This window comes from Mustelus asterias, chromosome 3 (assembly GCF_964213995.1).
Source record: "Mustelus asterias chromosome 3, sMusAst1.hap1.1, whole genome shotgun sequence".
Lineage (NCBI taxonomy): Eukaryota > Metazoa > Chordata > Chondrichthyes > Carcharhiniformes > Triakidae > Mustelus > Mustelus asterias.
Window position 1 is genome coordinate 88,071,391 of NC_135803.1, and position 19,994 is coordinate 88,091,384.

Here is a 19,994-nt window from a genome sequence, read left to right on the forward strand (position 1 = left end):
CTTGGTGTTTTATTCGCCTGTATAATGTACTCGGTGCTTTATTCGCCTGTACAATGTACTCGGTGCTTTATTCGCCTGTACAATGTACTCGGTGCTTTATTCACCTGTACAATGTACTCGGTGCTTTATTCACCTGTACAATGTACTCGGTGCTTTATTCACCTGTACAATGTACTCGGTGCTTTATTCACCTGTACAATGTACTCGGTGCTTTATTCGCTTGTACAATGTACTTGGTGCTTTATTCGCTTGTACAATGTACTTGGTGCTTTATTCGCTTGTACAATGTACTCGGTGCCTTATTCCCCTGTACAATGTACTCGGTGTTTTATTACCCTGTACAATGTACTCGGTGTTTTATTACCCTGTACAATGTACTCGGTGTTTTATTCCCCTGTACAATGTACTCGGTGCTTTATTCCCCTGTACAATGTACTCGGTGCTTTATTCCCCTGTACAATGTACTCGGTGCTTTATTCCCCTGTACAATGTACTCGGTGTTTTATTCACCTGTACAATGTACTTGGTGTTTTATCCGTCTACACAATGCACTCGGTGTTTTATTCCCCTGTACAATGTACTCGGTGCTTTATTCGCCTGTACAATGTACTCGGTGCTTTATTCGCCTGTACAATGTACTCGGTGCTTTATTCGCCTGTACAATGTACTCGGTGCTTTATCCGTCTACACAATGTACTCGGTGTTTTATTCCCCTGGACAATGTACTCGGTGTTTTATTCGCCTGTACAATGTACTCGGTGCTTTATTCCCCTGTACAATGTACTCGGTGTTTTATTACCCTGTACAATGTACTCGGTGTTTTATTCCCCTGTACAATGTACTCGGTGCTTTATTCCCCTGTACAATGTACTCGGTGCTTTATCCGTCTACACAATGTACTCGGTGTTTTATTCCCCTGGACAATGTACTCGGTGTTTTATTCGCCTGTACAATGTACTCGGTGCTTTATTCGCTTGTACAATGTACTTGGTGCCTTATTCGCCTGTACAATGTACTCGGTGCTTTATTCGCATGTACAATGTACTCGGTGTTTTATGCCCCTGTACAATGCACTCGGTGCTTTATCCGTCTACACAATGTACTCGGTGCTTTATCCGTCTACACAATGTACTCGGTGCTTTATTCGCCTGTACAATGTACTCGGTGCTTTATTCGCCTGTACAATGTACTCGGTGTTTTATCCGTCTACACAATGCACTCGGTGTTTTATTCCCCTGTACAATGTACTCGGTGTTTTATTCCCCTGTACAATGTACTCGGTGCCTTATTCGCCTGTACAATGTACTCGTTGCTTTATTCGCTTGTACAATGTACTCGGTGCCTTATTCGCCTGTACAATGTACTCGGTGCTTTATTCGCTTGTACAATGTACTCGGTGCCTTATTCGCCTGTACAATGTACTCGGTGCTTTATCCGTCTACACAATGTACTCGGTGTTTTATGCCCCTGTACAATGTACTTGGTGTTTTATGCCCCTGTACAATGCACTCGGTGCTTTATCCGTCTACACAATGTACTCGGTGCTTTATCCGTCTACACAATGCACTTGGTGTTTTATTCCCCTGTACAATGTACTCGGTGCTTTATTCACCTGTACAATGCACTTGGTGCTTTATTCGCCTGTACAATGTACTCGGTGTTTTATTCGCCTGTACAATGTACTCGGTGTTTTATTCCCCTGTACAATGTACTCGGTGTTTTATTCCCCTGTACAATGTACTCGGTGTTTTATTCCCCTGTACAATGTACTCGGTGTTTTATTCGCCTGTACAATGTACTCGGTGTTTTATTCGCCTGTACAATGTACTCGGTGTTTTATCCGTCTACACAATGCACTCGGTGTTTTATTCCCCTGTACAATGTACTCGGTGCTTTATTCGCCTGTACAATGTACTCGGTGCTTTATTCACCTGTACAATGCACTCGGTGTTTTATTCCCCTGTACAATGCACTCGGTGCTTTATTCGCCTGTACAATGTACTCGGTGTTTTATCCGTCTACACAATGCACTCGGTGTTTTATTCCCCTGTACAATGCACTCGGTGCTTTATTCGCCTGTACAATGTACTCGGTGCTTTATTCGCCTGTACAATGTACTCGGTGCTTTATTCGCCTGTACAATGTACTCGGTGCTTTATTCGCCTGTACAATGTACTCGGTGCTTTATCCGTCTACACAATGTACTCGGTGTTTTATTCCCCTGGACAATGTACTCGGTGTTTTATTCGCCTGTACAATGTACTCGGTGCTTTATTCCCCTGTACAATGTACTCGGTGTTTTATTACCCTGTACAATGTACTCGGTGTTTTATTCCCCTGTACAATGTACTCGGTGCTTTATTCCCCTGTACAATGTACTCGGTGCTTTATCCGTCTACACAATGTACTCGGTGCTTTATTCACCTGTACAATGTACTCGGTGCTTTATTCGCCTGTACAATGTACTCGGTGCTTTATTCCCCTGTACAATGTACTCGGTGCTTTATTCACCTGTACAATGTACTCGGTGTTTTATTACCCTGTACAATGTACTCGGTGCCTTATTCACCTGTACAATGTACTTGGTGTTTTATGCCCCTGTACAATGCACTCGGTGCTTTATCCGTCTACACAATGTACTCGGTGCTTTATTCGCCTGTACAATGTACTCGGTGTTTTATTCGCCTGTACAATGTACTCAGTGTTTTATTCCCCTGTACAATGTACTCGGTGTTTTATTACCCTGTACAATGTACTCGGTGTTTTATTACCCTGTACAATGTACTCGGTGTTTTATTCCCCTGTACAATGTACTCGGTGCTTTATTCCCCTGTACAATGTACTCGGTGCTTTATTCTCCTGTACAATGTACTCGGTGCTTTATTCCCCTGTACAATGTACTCGGTGTTTTATTCACCTGTACAATGTACTTGGTGTTTTATCCGTCTACACAATGTACTCGGTGCTTTATTCGCTTGTACAATGCACTTGGTGCTTTATTCGCCTGTACAATGTACTCGGTGCTTTATTCGCCTGTACAATGTACTCGGTGCTTTATCCGTCTACACAATGTACTCGGTGCCTTATCCGTCTACACAATGTACTCGGTGCTTTATTCGCCTGTACAATGTACTCGGTGCTTTATTCGCCTGTACAATGTACTCGGTGCTTTATTCGCCTGTACAATGTACTCGGTGCTTTATCCGTCTACACAATGTACTCGGTGTTGTATCCGTCTACACAATGTACTCGGTGCTTTATCCGTCTACACAATGTACTCTGTGCTTTATTCGCTTGTACAATGCACTTGGTGTTTTATTCGCCTGTATAATGTACTCGGTGCTTTATTCGCCTGTACAATGTACTCGGTGCTTTATTCGCTTGTACAATGTACTTGGTGCTTTATTCGCTTGTACAATGTACTCGGTGCCTTATTCGCCTGTACAATGCACTCGGTGCTTTATACGTCTACACAATGTACTCGGTGCTTCATCCGTCTACACAATGTACTCGGTGTTTTATTCACCTGTACAATGTACTCGGTGCTTTATTCGCTTGTACAATGCACTGGGTGCTTTATTCGCCTGTACAATGCACTTGGTGCTTTATTCGCCTGTACAATGTACTCGGTGCTTTATTCGCTTGTACAATGCACTTGGTGCTGTATTCACCTGTACAATGTACTTGGTGCTTTATTCGCTTGTACAATGCACTTGGTGCTTTATTCGCCTGTACAATGCACTTGGTGCTTTATTCGCCTGTACAATGTACTCGGTGCTTTATTCGCTTGTACAATGCACTTGGTGCTGTATTCACCTGTACAATGTACTCGGTGCTTTATTCGCCTGTACAATGCACTTGGTGCTTTATTCACCTGTACAATGTACTCGGTGCTTTATTCGCCTATACAATGTACTCAGTGCTTTATCCGTCTACATAATGTACTCGGTGTTTTATTCCCCTGTACAATGTACTCTGTGTTTTATTCCCCTGTACAATGTACTTGGTTCTTTATTCGCCTGTACAACGTACTCGGTGCTTTATTCCCCTGTACAATGTATTCGGTGCTTTATTCGCCTGTACAATGTACTCGGTGCTTTATTCGCCTGTACAATGTACTCGGTGCTTTATTCGCCTGTACAATGTACTCGGTGCTTTATTCGCCTGTACAATGTACTCGGTGCTTTATTCGCTTGTACAATGCACTTGGTGCTTTATTCGCCTGTACAATGTACTCGGTGCTTTATTCGCCTGTACAATGTACTCGGTGCTTTATCCGTCTACACAATGTACTCGGTACTTTATCCGTCTACACAATGTACTCGGTGTTTTATCTGTCTGCACAATGTACTCGGTGCTTTATTCACCTGTACAATGTACTCGGTGCTTTATTCACTTGTACAATGCGCTGGGTGTTTTATTCGCCTGTACAATGTACTCGGTGGTTTATTCGCCTGTACAATGTACTCGGTGCTTTATTCGCCTGTACAATGTACTCGGTGCTTTATTCACTTGTACAATGCACTTGTTGCTTTATTCGCCTGTACGATGTACTCGGTGCTTTATTCGCCTGTACAATGTACTCGCTGCTTTATTCGCTTGTACGATGTACTCGGTGCTTTATTCACCTGTACAATGTACTCGGTGTTTCATTCCCCTGTACAATGCACTCGGTGTTTCATTCCCCTGTACAATGCACTCGGTGCTTTATCTGCCTGTACAACGTACTCGGTGCTTTATTCACCTGTACAATGTACTCGGTGTTTCATTCCCCTGTACAATGGATTCGGTGTTTCATTCCCCTGTACAATGCACTCGGTGCTTTATCTGCCTGTACAATGTACTCGGTGCTTTATCCGTCTACACAATGTACTCGGTGCTTTATCCGTCCACACAATGTACTCGGTGCGTTATCCGCCTACACAATGTACTCGGTGTTTTATCCGTCTGCACAATGTACTCGGTGCTTTTTCCACCTGTACAATGTACTCGGTGCTTTATTCGCTTGTACAGTGCACTTGGTGCTTTATTCGCCTGTACAATGTACTCGGTGTTTTATCCGTCTGCACAATGTACTCGGTGCTTTATTCGCCTGTACAATGTACTCGGTGCTTTATTCGCTTGTACAATGCACTGGGTGCTTTATTCGCCTGTACAATGCACTGGGTGCTTTATTCGCCTGTACAATGTACTCGGTGCTTTATTCCCTTGTACAATGCACTTTGTACAGGCAAATAAAGCACCAAGTGCATTGTACAAGTGAATAAAGCATCGAGTACATTGTACAGGCGAATAATGCACCGAGTACATTGTACAGGCGAATAAAGCACCGAGTACATTGTACAGGCGAATAAAGCACCATGTACTCGGTGCTTTATTCTCCTGTACAATGTACTCGGAGCTTTATTCGCCTGTACAATGTACTCTGTGCTTTATTCGCCTGTACAGTGTACTCGGTGCTTTATTCGCCTGTACAATGTACTCAGTGCTTTATCCGTCTACATAATGTACTTGGTGTTTTATCCGTCTACACAACGCACTCGGTGTTTTATTCCCCTGTACAATGTACTTGGTGCTTTATTCGCCTGTACAATGTACTCGGTGCTTTATTCGCCTGTACAATGTACTCGGTGCTTTATTCGCCTGTACTATGTACTCGGTGCTTTATTCACCTGTACAATGTACTCGGTGCTTTATTCGCCTGTACAATGTACTCGGTGCTTTATTCGCCTGTACAATGTACTCGGTGCTTTATTCGCCTGTACGATGTACTCGGTGCTTAATTCGCTTGTACGATGTACTCGGTGCCTTATTCACCTGTACAATGTACTCGGTGTTTCATTCCCCTGTACAATGCACTCGGTGCTTTATCTGCCTGTACAATGTACTCGGTGCTGTATTCACCTGTACAATGTACTCGGTGCTTTATCCGTCTACACAATGTACTCGGTGTTTTATCTGTCTGCACAATGTACTCGGTGCTTTATTCACCTGTACAATGTACTCGGTGCTTTATTCGCTTGTACAATGCGCTGGGTGCTTTATTCGCCTGTACAATGTACTCGGTGCTTTATTCGCCTGTACAATGTACTCGGTGCTTTATTCGCCTGTACAATGTACTCGGTGCTTTATTCGCCTGTACAATGTACTCGGTGCTTTATTCGCCTGTACAATGTACTCGGTGCTTTATTCACTTGTACAATGCACTTGTTGCTTTATTCGCCTGTACAACGTACCCGGTGCTTTATTCACCTGTACAATGTACTCGGTGCTTTATACGATGTACAATGTACTCGGTGCTTTATTCGCCTGTACAATGTACTCGGTGCTTTATTCGCTTGTACGATGTACTCGGTGCTTTATTCACCTGTACAATGTACTCGGTGTTTCATTCCCCTGTACAATGCACTTGGTGCTTTATCTGCCTGTACAATGTACTCGGTGCTGTATTCGCCTGTACAATGTACTCGGTGCTTTATCCGTCTACACAATGTACTCGGTACTTTATCCGTCTACACAATGTACTCGGTGTTTTATCTGTCTGCACAATGTACTCGGTGCTTTATTCACCTGTACAATGTACTCGGTGCTTTATTCGCTTGTACAATGCGCTGGGTGTTTTATTCGCCTGTACAATGTACTCGGTGGTTTATTCGCCTGTACAATGTACTCGGTGCTTTATTCACTTGTACAATGCACTTGTTGCTTTATTCGCCTGTACGATGTACTCGGTGCTTTATTCGCCTGTACAATGTACTCGCTGCTTTATTCACCTGTACAATGTATTCGGTGCTTTATTCACCTGTACAATGTACTCTGTGCTTTATTCGCTTGTGCAATGCACTTGGTGCTTTATTCGCCAGTACAATGTACTCGGTGTTTCATTCCCCTGTACAATGCACTCGGTGCTTTAGTCGCCTGTACAATGTACTCGCTGCTTTATTCGCCTGTACAATGTACTCAGTGCTTTATTCGCTTGTACAATGCACTTGGTGCTTTATTCGCCTGTACAATGTACTCGCTGCTTTATTCGCCTGTACAATGTATTCGGTGCTTTATTCACCTGTACAATGTATTCGGTGCTTTATTCACCTGTACAATGCACTTTGTACAGGCAAATAAAGCACCAAGTGCATTGTACAAGTGAATAAAGCATCGAGTACATTGTACAGGCGAATAATGCACCGAGTACATTGTACAGGCGAATAAAGCACCGAGTACATTGTACAGGCGAATAAAGCACCATGTACTCGGTGCTTTATTCTCCTGTACAATGTACTCGGAGCTTTATTCGCCTGTACAATGTACTCTGTGCTTTATTCGCCTGTACAGTGTACTCGGTGCTTTATTCGCCTGTACAATGTACTCAGTGCTTTATCCGTCTACATAATGTACTTGGTGTTTTATCCGTCTACACAACGCACTCGGTGTTTTATTCCCCTGTACAATGTACTTGGTGCTTTATTCGCCTGTACAATGTACTCGGTGCTTTATTCGCCTGTACAATGTACTCGGTGCTTTATTCGCCTGTACTATGTACTCGGTGCTTTATTCACCTGTACAATGTACTCGGTGCTTTATTCGCCTGTACAATGTACTCGGTGCTTTATTCGCCTGTACAATGTACTCGGTGCTTTATTCGCCTGTACGATGTACTCGGTGCTTAATTCGCTTGTACGATGTACTCGGTGCCTTATTCACCTGTACAATGTACTCGGTGTTTCATTCCCCTGTACAATGCACTCGGTGCTTTATCTGCCTGTACAATGTACTCGGTGCTGTATTCACCTGTACAATGTACTCGGTGCTTTATCCGTCTACACAATGTACTCGGTGTTTTATCTGTCTGCACAATGTACTCGGTGCTTTATTCACCTGTACAATGTACTCGGTGCTTTATTCGCTTGTACAATGCGCTGGGTGCTTTATTCGCCTGTACAATGTACTCGGTGCTTTATTCGCCTGTACAATGTACTCGGTGCTTTATTCGCCTGTACAATGTACTCGGTGCTTTATTCGCCTGTACAATGTACTCGGTGCTTTATTCGCCTGTACAATGTACTCGGTGCTTTATTCACTTGTACAATGCACTTGTTGCTTTATTCGCCTGTACAACGTACCCGGTGCTTTATTCACCTGTACAATGTACTCGGTGCTTTATACGATGTACAATGTACTCGGTGCTTTATTCGCCTGTACAATGTACTCGGTGCTTTATTCGCTTGTACGATGTACTCGGTGCTTTATTCACCTGTACAATGTACTCGGTGTTTCATTCCCCTGTACAATGCACTTGGTGCTTTATCTGCCTGTACAATGTACTCGGTGCTGTATTCGCCTGTACAATGTACTCGGTGCTTTATCCGTCTACACAATGTACTCGGTACTTTATCCGTCTACACAATGTACTCGGTGTTTTATCTGTCTGCACAATGTACTCGGTGCTTTATTCACCTGTACAATGTACTCGGTGCTTTATTCGCTTGTACAATGCGCTGGGTGTTTTATTCGCCTGTACAATGTACTCGGTGGTTTATTCGCCTGTACAATGTACTCGGTGCTTTATTCACTTGTACAATGCACTTGTTGCTTTATTCGCCTGTACGATGTACTCGGTGCTTTATTCGCCTGTACAATGTACTCGCTGCTTTATTCACCTGTACAATGTATTCGGTGCTTTATTCACCTGTACAATGTACTCTGTGCTTTATTCGCTTGTGCAATGCACTTGGTGCTTTATTCGCCAGTACAATGTACTCGGTGTTTCATTCCCCTGTACAATGCACTCGGTGCTTTAGTCGCCTGTACAATGTACTCGCTGCTTTATTCGCCTGTACAATGTACTCAGTGCTTTATTCGCTTGTACAATGCACTTGGTGCTTTATTCGCCTGTACAATGTACTCGCTGCTTTATTCGCCTGTACAATGTATTCGGTGCTTTATTCACCTGTACAATGTATTCGGTGCTTTATTCACCTGTACAATGTACTCTGTGCTTTATTCGCTTGTGCAATGCACTTGGTGCTTTATTCGCCTGTACAATGTACTCAGTGCTTTATTCACTTGTACAATGCACTTGTTGCTTTATTCGCCTGTACAATGTACTCGCTGCTTTATTCACCTGTACAATGTATTCGGTGCTTTATTCACCTGTACAATGTATTCGGTGCTTTATTCACCTGTACAATGTACTCTGTGCTTTATTCGCTTGTGCAATGCACTTGGTGCTTTATTCGCCAGTACAATGTACTCGGTGTTTCATTCCCCTGTACAATGCACTCGGTGCTTTAGTCGCCTGTACAATGTACTCGCTGCTTTATTCGCCTGTACAATGTACTCAGTGCTTTATTCGCTTGTACAATGCACTTGGTGCTTTATTCGCCTGTACAATGTACTCAGTGCTTTATCCGTCTACACAATGCACTCGGTGTTTTATTCCCCTGTACAATGTACTCGGTGCTTTATCCGTCTACACAGTGTACTCGGTGCTTTATCCGTCTACACAATGTACTCGGTGTTTTATCTGTCTGCACCATGTACTCGGTGCTTTATTCACCTGTACAATGTACTCGGTGCTTTATTCGCTTGTACAATGCTCTGGGTGCTTTATTCGCCTGTACAATGTACTCGGTGCTTTATTCGCCTGTACAATGTACTCGGTGCTTTATTTGCCTGTACAATGTACTCGGTGCTTTATTCGCCTGTACAATGTACTCGGTGCTTTATTCGCCTGTACAATGTACTCGGTGCTTTATTCGCCTGTACAATGCACTCGGTGCTTTATTCGCCTGTACAATGCACTCGGTGCTGTATTTACCTGTACAATGTACTCGGTGTTTTATCCGTCTGCACAATGTACTCGGTGTTTTATTTGACTGCATTCACTCTAAACATCCACTCAATTCCTCCAAATTATTATTAAATCTTTACAAAGCTTGGTGCTGCATTTCAAACGCTCAATTCTTTGTCATTATTGGTGCATTCAATCTTGGCATAGTTGCTTACCTTTGGTGTCAGATTGCATGTCTCGTGCCAGTTCCATTGGCAGCACCGAATTTGCCAAAGTTGAGATGATAGTTGCATCCAGGTTACACATTGCTCCAAAACACTTCAATAAGAATAGACGCAAGGTGACTCGATGTTCCTGGGACAGAATGGAATGATGGTAAGTCACAGTACACCAGTACTGCTCAGTAGTGTTCTACATTAATACATTTCTCCAGCTCAGTGCTCACCAGGAGCTCAAGTTGCTGCTCAGATCCTGATTTCACAATCATTTCTTTTCAAGTTCCACAGTACATATTTCAGAGAAATAACATCAATGGAACTTTTTCTCATCTAGTTTCACAAAATACAAATTCAGAATGATTGACCTATATTAAAAGTTAGCACATTTTGAGAAGCGATGCATCTCACACAATGAAATTACCCTGCCTCAGATTGCACACTCAATATAAATGAGAGTACATTGGCAGCGGTAACTAGCAGAATGCTAACCAGCAGAATGGTAAAGGCAGCCTTTCAGGCATCTCGCTTTGCTGCCTATAACAGATTTTATGCCCTGTACAATGCCAATGAGACATGAGCCCTGTTTATGTAATGAGTTTTAACTGTAGGGAGCTGGGCAGTTCTGCCTGGGATTCGAGAGGTTGCTGTGGCCCAACATTTAAGAGAAATGTCCTGGAGTCATAGAGGTTTCCAGTATGGAAACAGGCCCTTCGGCCCAACTTGTCCACGCCGCCCCTTTTTTTAACCCCTAAGTTAGTCCCAATTGCCCACGTTTGGCCCATATCCCTCTGTACCAATCTTGCCCATGTAACTGTCTAAACACGTTTTAAAAGACAAAATTGTACCCGCCTCTACTACTACCTCTGACACTCACCACCCTCTGTGTGCAACAATTGCCCCTCTGGACCCTTTTGTATCTCTCCCCTCCCACCTTAAACCCATGTCCTCTACTTTTAGACTCCCCTACCTTTGGGAAAAGATATTGACTATCTAGCTGGTCTATGCCCCTCATTGTTTTAAAGACCTCTATAAGATCACCCTTAAGCCTCCTACATTCCAGCGAAAAAAGTCCCAGTCTGTCCAGCTTCTCCTTATAACTCAAACCGTCAAGTCCCAGTAGCGTCCTAGTAAATCTTTTCTGCACTCTTTCTAGTTTAATAATATCCTTTCTATAATAGGGTGACCAGAACTGTACACAGTCTTCCAAGTGTGGCATTACCAAAGTCTTGTACAACTTCAACAAGAGTCCCAACTCCTGTATTCAATATTCTGACCAATGGAACCAAGCATGCTGAATGTTGACAAGTGTGAGGTTATCCACTTTGGAAGGAATAATAGTAAAATGGACTATTATTTAAAGAGGGATTTGGACCAACTAGAAAAATGGGCTGAAAAATGGCAAATGGAATTTAACGCAGACAAGTGTGAGATATTGCACTTTGGAAGGACAAACCAAAGTAGAACGTACAGGGTAAATGGTGGGATTCTGAAGAGTGCAGTTGAACAGAGGGATCTGGGAATACAGGTACAGAATTCCCTAAAAGTGACGTCACAGGTGGATAGGGTCGTTAAGAGTGCCTTTGGTACATTGGCCTTCATAAATCGGAGTATCTAGTATAAAAGTGTTATGGTAAGGTTATATAAGGCATTGGTGAGGCCGAATTTAATTTTTTGAGAAAGTGACCAAGGAGGTGGATGGGGGCAAGGCAGTGGACGTGGTATATATGGATTTTAGTAAGGCGTTTGATAAGGTTCACCATGGTAGGCTTCTGCAGAAAATGCAGATGTATGGGATTGGGGGTGATCTAGGAAATTGGATCAGGAATTGGCTAGCGGATAGGAAACAGAGGGTGGTGGTTGATAGTAAATATTCATCATGGAGTGCGGTTACAAGTGGTGTACCTCAGGGATCTGTTTTGGGGCCACTGCTGTTTGTAATATTTATTAATGATCTGGATGAGGGTATAGTTGGGTGGATTAGCAAATTTGCTGATGACACCAAAGTCGGTGGTGTGGTAGACAGTGAGGAAGGGTGTCGTAGTTTGCAGGAAGACTTAGACAGGTTGCAAAGTTGGGCCGAGAGGTGGCGGATGGAGTTTAATGCGGAGAAGTGTGAGGTAATTCACTTTGGTAGGAATAACAGATGTGTTGAGTATAGGGCTAACGGGAGGACTTTGAATAGTGTGGAGGAGCAGAGGGATCTAGGTGTATGTGTGCATAGATCCCTGAAAGTTGGGAATCAAGTAGATAAGGTTGTTAAGAAGGCATATGGTGTCTTGGCGTTTATTGGTAGGGGGATTGAATTTAGGAGTCGTAGCGTTATGTTGCAACTGTACACAACTCTGGTGCGGCCGCACTTGGAGTACTGTGTGCAGTTCTGGTCCCCACATTACAGGAAGGATGTGGAGGCTTTGGAGAGGGTGCAGAGGAGGTTTACCAGGATGTTGCCTGGTATGGAGGGGAGATCCTATGAGGAGAGGCTGAGGGATTTGGGATTGTTTTCGCTGGAAAGGCGGCGGCTAAGAGGGGATCTTATTGAAACATATAAGATGATTAGAGGTTTAGATAGGGTGGATAGTGATAGCCTTTTTCCTCTGATGGAGAAATCCAGCACGAGGGGGCATGGCTTTAAATTGAAGGGGGGTAGTTATAGAACCGATGTCAGGGGTAGGTTCTTTACCCAGAGGGTGGTGAGGGATTGGAATGCCCTGCCAGCATCAGTAGTAAATGCGCCTAGTTTGGGGGCGTTTAAGAGATCCGTAGATAGGTTCATGGACGAAAAGAAATTGGTTTAGGTTGGAGGGTCACAGTTTTTTTTTTTTTAACTGGTCGGTGCAACATCGTGGGCCGAAGGGCCTGTTCTGCGCTGTAATGTTCTATGTTCTATGTTCTATGAATTTAGAGTGTTGTGTACAGTTTTGGTCACCTAGTTACAGGAAGGATGTAAATAAGGTTGAAAGAGTGCAGAGAAGGTTCACAAGGATGTTGCTGGGACTTGAGAAGCTGAGTTACAGAGAGAGATTGAATAGGTTGGGACTTGATTCCCTGGAGCGTAGAAAAATGAGGGGAGATTTGATAGAGGTGTATAAGATTTTGATGGGTATAGATAGAGTGAATGCAAGCAGGCTTTTTCCACTGAGGCTAGGGGAGAAAAAAACCAGAGGGCATGGATTAAGGGTGAAAGGAGAAAAGTTTAAAGGGAATATTAGGGGTGGCTTCTTCACGCTGAGAGTGGTGGGAGTATGGAATGAGCTGCCAGATAAAGTGGTAAACGCTTTTAACATTTAAGAAAAACTTGGACGGGTTCATGGATGAGAGGGGTGTGGAGGGATATGGTCCAAGTGCAGGTCAGTGGGACTTGGCAAAAAATGGTTCGGCACAGACAAGAAGGGCCAAAAGGCCTGTTTCTGAGCTGTAATTTTCTATAGTTCTATGGCAAAAAATTACAACATGCTATTGTGCAGAGGAACCTGGGGGTCCTTGTGCATGAATCGCAAAAACTCAGTTTGCAGGTGATCAAGAAGGCAAATGGAATGTTGGCCTTTATTGCGAAGGGGATGGAGTATAAAAGCAGGGAGGTCTTGCTGCAATTGTATAAGGTACTGGTGAGGCCACAACTAGAGTACTGTGTGCAATTTTGGTCCCCTTATTTGCGGAAGGATATATTGGCCTTGGAGGGAGTACAGAGAAGGTTCACCAGGTTGATACTGGAGATGAGGGGGTTAGCTTATGAGGAGAGATTGGGCCTGTACTCGTTGGAGTTTAGAAGGCTGAGGGGAGATCTTATGGAGACATATAAGATAATGAAGGGGCTAGACAGGGTAGAAGCAGAGAGAACCATAGAACCCCTACAGTACAGAAAGAGGCCATTCGGCCCATCGAGTCTGCACCGACAACAATCCCACCCAGGCCCTATCCCCATATCCCTACATAGGTTCTTTCCACTTAGAAAGGAAACAAGAACTAGAGGACACAGCCTCAAAATAAGGGGGAGTCAGTTTAGGACAGAGTTGAGGAGGAACTCCTTCTCTCAGAGGGTAGTGAATCTCTAGAATTCTCTGCCCATTGAAGCAGTGGAGGCTACCTCGTTAAATATGTTTATGTCACAGGTAGATAGATTTCTGATCAATAAGGGAATTAAGGGTTATGGGGAGCGGGCGGGTAGGTGGAACTAAACCACTATCAGATCAGCCATGATCTTATTGAATGGCGGGGCAGGCTCGAGGGGCTAGATGGCCTACTCCTGCTCCTATTTCTTATGTTCTTATGCCTTCTTCACCACTCTGCCCACCTGTGACTCCACTTTCAAGGAGCTATGAACCTGTAGCCCTAGATCGCTTTGTTCTGTAACTCTCCCCAACGCCCTACCATTAAATGAGTAAGCCCTGCCCTGGTTCAATCAACCAAAATGCATCACCTCGCATTTATCTAAATTAAACTCCATCTGCCATTCGTCAGCCCACTGGCCCAATTGATCAAGATATCCCCTTGCAATCCTAGATAACCTTCTTCACTGTCCACTATGCCGCCAATCCTGGTGTCATCTGTAAAACTTACTAACCGTGCCTCCTATATTCTCATCCAAATCATTAATATAAATGACAAATAACAGTGGACCCAGCACCAATCCTGAGGCACACCGCTGGTCACAGGCCTCCAGTTTGAAAAACAACCCTCTACAAGCACTCTCTGTCTTCTGTCATCAAGCCAATTTTGTATCCATTTGGCTATCTCACCCTGGATCCCGTGAGATTTAATCTTATGCAGCAACCTACCATGCGGTACCTTGTCAAAGGCCTTGCTAAAGTCCATGTAGACAACATCAACTGCACTGCCCTCATCTACCTTCTCGGTTACCCCTTCAAAAAACTCAGTCAAATTTGTCAGACATGATTTTCCACTCTCAAAGTCTTGCTGACTGTCCCTAATCAGTCCTTGTGTCTCTAAATGCCTGTAGATCCTGTCTCTCAAAATACCTTCTTACCCACTACAGATGTGAGGCTCACCAGCCTGTAGTTCCCAGGCTTTTCCCTGCGGCCCTTCTTAAACAAAGGCACAACATTTGCCACCCTCCAAACTTCAGGCACCTCACCTGTGACTATCGATGATTCAAATATCTCTGCTAGGGGACTCGCAATTTCCTCCCTAGCCTCCCACAGTATCCTGGAATTCACTTGATCAGGTCCCGGGGATTTATCTACTTTGATGTGAAGCTAGGAGGAGCAGCACTGCTCCTGAATCCATAGATCCACTGTCCTCCTGAGCATTCCACACGCCCCCTCCTCTCAATAATGTTCATGGGACTTAACTTCTGGTTTGCTATGTCACACACTGAGTTACTGAGAGGCAGAAGGAATACAGGCTTTAGAAACAATACTGAAGCAGGGCTTCAGATTTCTGGGCAAATTCTGGGGCAGGTGGAAACAGGAAAATTTTCATCTGTTGGCAAAGTTCCAAAAACACCCAGACGTTTCACTGAAATAGAGGCTTATGTAGTGCTTCTGAACTGTGAGAAAGGGGTAATGCTATGAATTTATCGTTATGAAACAGTACTCAGAGGAACTTAACAAATGGGAAATCATGTTGCAGCTATATAAAACTCTGGTTCGGCCGTATTTGGAATATTGCATGCAGTTCTGATCACCACACTACCAGAAGGACATGAAAGCTTTGGAAAGAATATAAAGAAGGTTCACTAGGATGTTGCCTGGTCTGAAGGATGTTAACTATGAGGCGAGTTGAATAAAATGGGATTGTTTTTCACTGGAAAGACGGAGGCTGAGGGAAGGCCTGATAGAGGTCTACAAAATTATGAGAGGCAGAGACAAGGTGGATACTGAGGGGCGTTTTCCCAGGGTGGAAGTGTCAATTCAAAGGGGTACAGGTTCAAGGTGAGACGGAGAAAGTTTAAGGGAGATGTGTGGGGAAGTTCTTCATGCAGAGAGTGGTGGGTGCCTGGATTGCGCTGCCAGAGGTGGTGTTGGAAGCAGGCACATTAACAACATTTAAGAGGCATCTATATGGGTACATTAATACGGAGGGAATAGAGGGATACGGACCAAGTAAGGGCAGAAAGCTTCTTTTAAAAAAAAGTTTAGTTAGGACATCATGATCAGCACAGGCTTGGTGGGCCGAAGGGTTTGTTCCTGTGCTGTACTTTGTTCTTTTTATCTCTCTCATCGACAGGCTCCAACTGGGAACCGGGACTATAAACATCATTGTTTGTCAGGAAGATTGAAGAAACAGGGCTACAATGGGCGAATGTGACTTGACAGGATTGCTCTACAGAGAGCTGAAATGGATTAGCTGGACTGGTATTCTTCTGTGCCATAATGACTCTGACTCTATCAGTGCATGATGGTGAGTATAGGAGCAGCAGTGGGACATTTAGCCCTTTGAGCCTATACCACCATTCAATCAAATCATGACTAATTGCATCCACTCGCTGTGGCTACATATCGCTAGTAAAAATCATTGGATCTCAGACTCAAACCTATTAATTGAGCTAGACCTACTTTTTGTGGGAGAGTGTTCAAATTGCCACCACCCTGTGGGTGAAGAAATGTTCCCTAACTTCTCTTTCGGATATCCTGGCTCTGCATTATGTTCCCTTATCTTTGACTCCCAGTTAATTATTTTCAAAATCCAAACAACCTCAACCAAATCAACCTTCATTCTTCTATATTTCAGAGAAAATAAGTCTAGTTTATATATTGTCTTTTCATAACCCAACTCTTCAAGCCTTGCTAACATTCTGGTGAATCCCAGCTGCACACCCTCCAAGATCAATAGATTCTTTCTAAGATATAGCACCCAGAACTGTACACAATACTGCAAATATGACCAAACTCGAGCTCTGTGCAGCTGTAGCTCCCATTCCAATATATTCCAGCCTTCTAGTTATAGAGATGCACCTTTTTAATTATTAGTTGCACCAGACCACTACATTTCAGTGATCTGTATGCATGGACACAAAAATATCTTTTAACCTTCACTATTCCTGGATTTTCAACAGTAAATAATACTGTTGGCGGCACGGTAGCACAGTGGTTAGCACTGCTGCTTCACAGCTCCAGGGTCCCGGGTTCGATTCCCGGCTCGGGTCACTGTCTGTGTGGAGTTTGCACATTCTCCTCGTGTCTGCGTGGGTTTCCTCCGGGTGCTCCGGTTTCCTCCCACAGTCCAAAGATGTGCGGGTTAGGTTGATTGGCCAGGTTAAAAATTGCCCCTTAGAGTCCTGAGATGCATAGGTTAGAGGGATTAGCGGGTAAAATATGTGGGGGTAGGGCCTGGGTGGGATTGTGGTCGGTGCAGACTCGATGGGCCGAATGGCCTCCTTCTGCACTGTAGGGTTTCTATGATTTCTATGATTACTCAGATCTAGGCTTTGTCCAAAATGGAAGACCTTGCATCGAACCCATGTTGAAATCCACGTGCTTTATTTTGCACATGTTCCGTATTCTATTTTCGACCGTTTAACTCTAGACCAATCTTCTAAGCAGGTCAATAATTTCCCAGCAAGAAAATCATGAGGTGATTTTACCTTCCCCAGTTCCCCACCTGCAAAAACAACATGAAATGAATTTCGTAAAGGACTGTGAACATTGTCCTCTGGTTGGTTTTCTACAGGTATTTATCGACTGTTAATTAAGTACACTTGCAGCTGAGGTATTAGTTTTTAAGCACTTAATAGTGTTGCGAAGTTGGGTAGAGTAATTGTAGATTGGAGTTTATAAGGGAGAAAGCATTGCATGGTCCCTTTAAAAGGTGGTGCTTTTTCTATGCTTAGAGTTAAAAAAATGCAAGCACATAGGGAGCCCCAAACTGAAACATTTATATCGAAAGGCCAAGCAGCAGTTTTCCCAAGACAACAGGCTTTTGAATGTAGCCAATCAATTTGAATCAGACACTTGGATACCAAGAACCTATTAAATTTAAATCTGATGGTTTTGACAACCTAGGACCAATCCCAATATCACAGGTATAAAAGAAGGGGGGCAGTGGGACAAAGAGAGAGCAACTGCCACCTGCCAGAGTAACAGCTCACAGCTCTGAGAGAGAGAATCGCTGGTTCTCATCGCTTCATCTATGTCTCAGAGAAAGCACCATCTGGATAGCAAAGGTACCAAAGAAGAAAGAAGTTCCAGACAGAAGAATCAACAAAGGCCCAGAATATTCTGGAAGACACAAAACCTAGTTTGAATTTAGAGAGTGATTAAATTTCATTTTCTTTGTTAATGAGTGGGAATTGTATTTATTTGAACAGCACACCATTTGAATCTTGTTTTATTTGGGAATAGTTAATAGTTAGAAGAGATTTATTCAGTTTGTTAATAGTTTAGTTATTTTGTTCGCTGTTAGTTAGATACATAAATTGTTACATGTTGATTTTAGAGTGAGCGTCAGGGATTTATTTTTCATTTAACCACTAGACATTGCTGAAAAGCAGGTCACATCACTTCACACACACGTTTTACAGATTATAAGACAAAGTACTCCTCTTTTTTGGGGGGGGGGGGGTGGTATCAACCTCTGATTTATAACAATAGTTATTCATTATAAGGACTGATGAGCTAAGCTGAGATAATTATTGCCATATATGAGAACCTACTATCAGGAGGTATATCAATTTGACTGTATAGATATATGAAAAGAGGCAGATTGCCTGGGTTGACTGAATGTTATTTGTGAATCAGAAGCGTGCTTTGACACGAAAGACAGACTGATCAGAATACTCTGAGTGTGGCTGGAAATTACAAACAAATCATGTGGTGGAAAAGATGATGAGAGGATGGCAGAGAGAGACACTACAGGAACTCAGAGAAGTATCAGCACTACTGCAGCCAGTATTATACTTGTACAAGAGTAAGCAGAAAAGAGGACTACCACATCAGACTGATCACACTGGTTTAATAATTCCAGAGTAAAGTGAGGCAACCAACTTCACTGCACCAAGTCTGAAAGACAAATCTGGATAAGCTCCTCATATTTCTGGAAGAACTATGGAAATAACCAGACACTAGCCAAATGAACTAAACTCTTAATATATCCCAAAGGTTCATTATTCAAGACTATTAACTAGCCTCGATGTCAATCTTGGTCACTCTGTATGATATCAGCCGACAATAAGTAGAGCTGTGTTAATACTGGAATAATACACTGGAACTGCTTTTGCAACTTTGGGTCTTAACAGTACCAATTAATAATATCTACCCCAGTATTTGTTTACACTTATCATTTATCATCATTCTTGATATTCCAATGAAGTTAGTTCACAATTCTATAGTCTAATTGCCTCCTTTTTGTTAACGTTAGCAAGATGATGTTAGCACTCTATAGCCTATGTGTATATTAACAGGGGGTTGGTGGATTAAATGACAATATACTCCAGACCAGTTTAAATCAGGCAGTTCAGGTAACTAAAATGTAGGTATCTAGCAGTTCACCGAAAAGTGGGTGATGAATTTTCACATGCTTCTTCAACGAGAAGTTAACGATTCCTTTGATAGTCTATAATCATTTCAAACAAAGTTCATTGGCTCAAAGGATTTAATTGCTAGTACTCATCTGAATCCAAATGCTAATATCTTTATTGGGTGACTAATTAGATAGTGGCATAGGAGGACAACAAAGGTGGATAGCTTCCTTCTGTGGCCTCATGTCATTGAACTGGTAAACCAGGTTCAAATCCCACCATGGCTGATTGTTACATTTGAATTCTAGAATAAACAAAGGTGGACTTCGCCAGGATAGTTGTTGATATTCTTCCCTGCCTGCGCTTTCATCTGGCTTCCTTCTGTCCCCTCAAATCTTTTTAACCCTCCTCTGCCCTTCAATCTTCCAGCATCACCTCGATTTTTCCTCTCATCTTCCTCTTCTCTCTTTGTTGAATTATCTCACTTCTCTGTAACTGCTACAATATAAAAGTGCCCTAACATGCACATCAAATAATTAGGACAGAGAGGGCAAACGTAATCTTGGGGTTG

General features: G+C 43.1%; 1 protein-coding gene across 4 annotated transcripts in view; it reads right to left on the reverse strand.

The window, feature by feature from the left end:
• Positions 1 to 19,994, reverse strand: part of nckipsd (NCK interacting protein with SH3 domain) — a 301,148-nt gene that overhangs the window by 66,801 nt on the left and 214,353 nt on the right. For all 4 annotated transcript variants that reach the window (XM_078209293.1, XM_078209294.1, XM_078209296.1 and 1 more), the window contains one exon: positions 10,006 to 10,144. In XM_078209293.1, the coding sequence (XP_078065419.1) occupies positions 10,006 to 10,144 (139 nt within the window). The remainder of the gene's footprint in view (positions 1 to 10,005; positions 10,145 to 19,994) is intronic.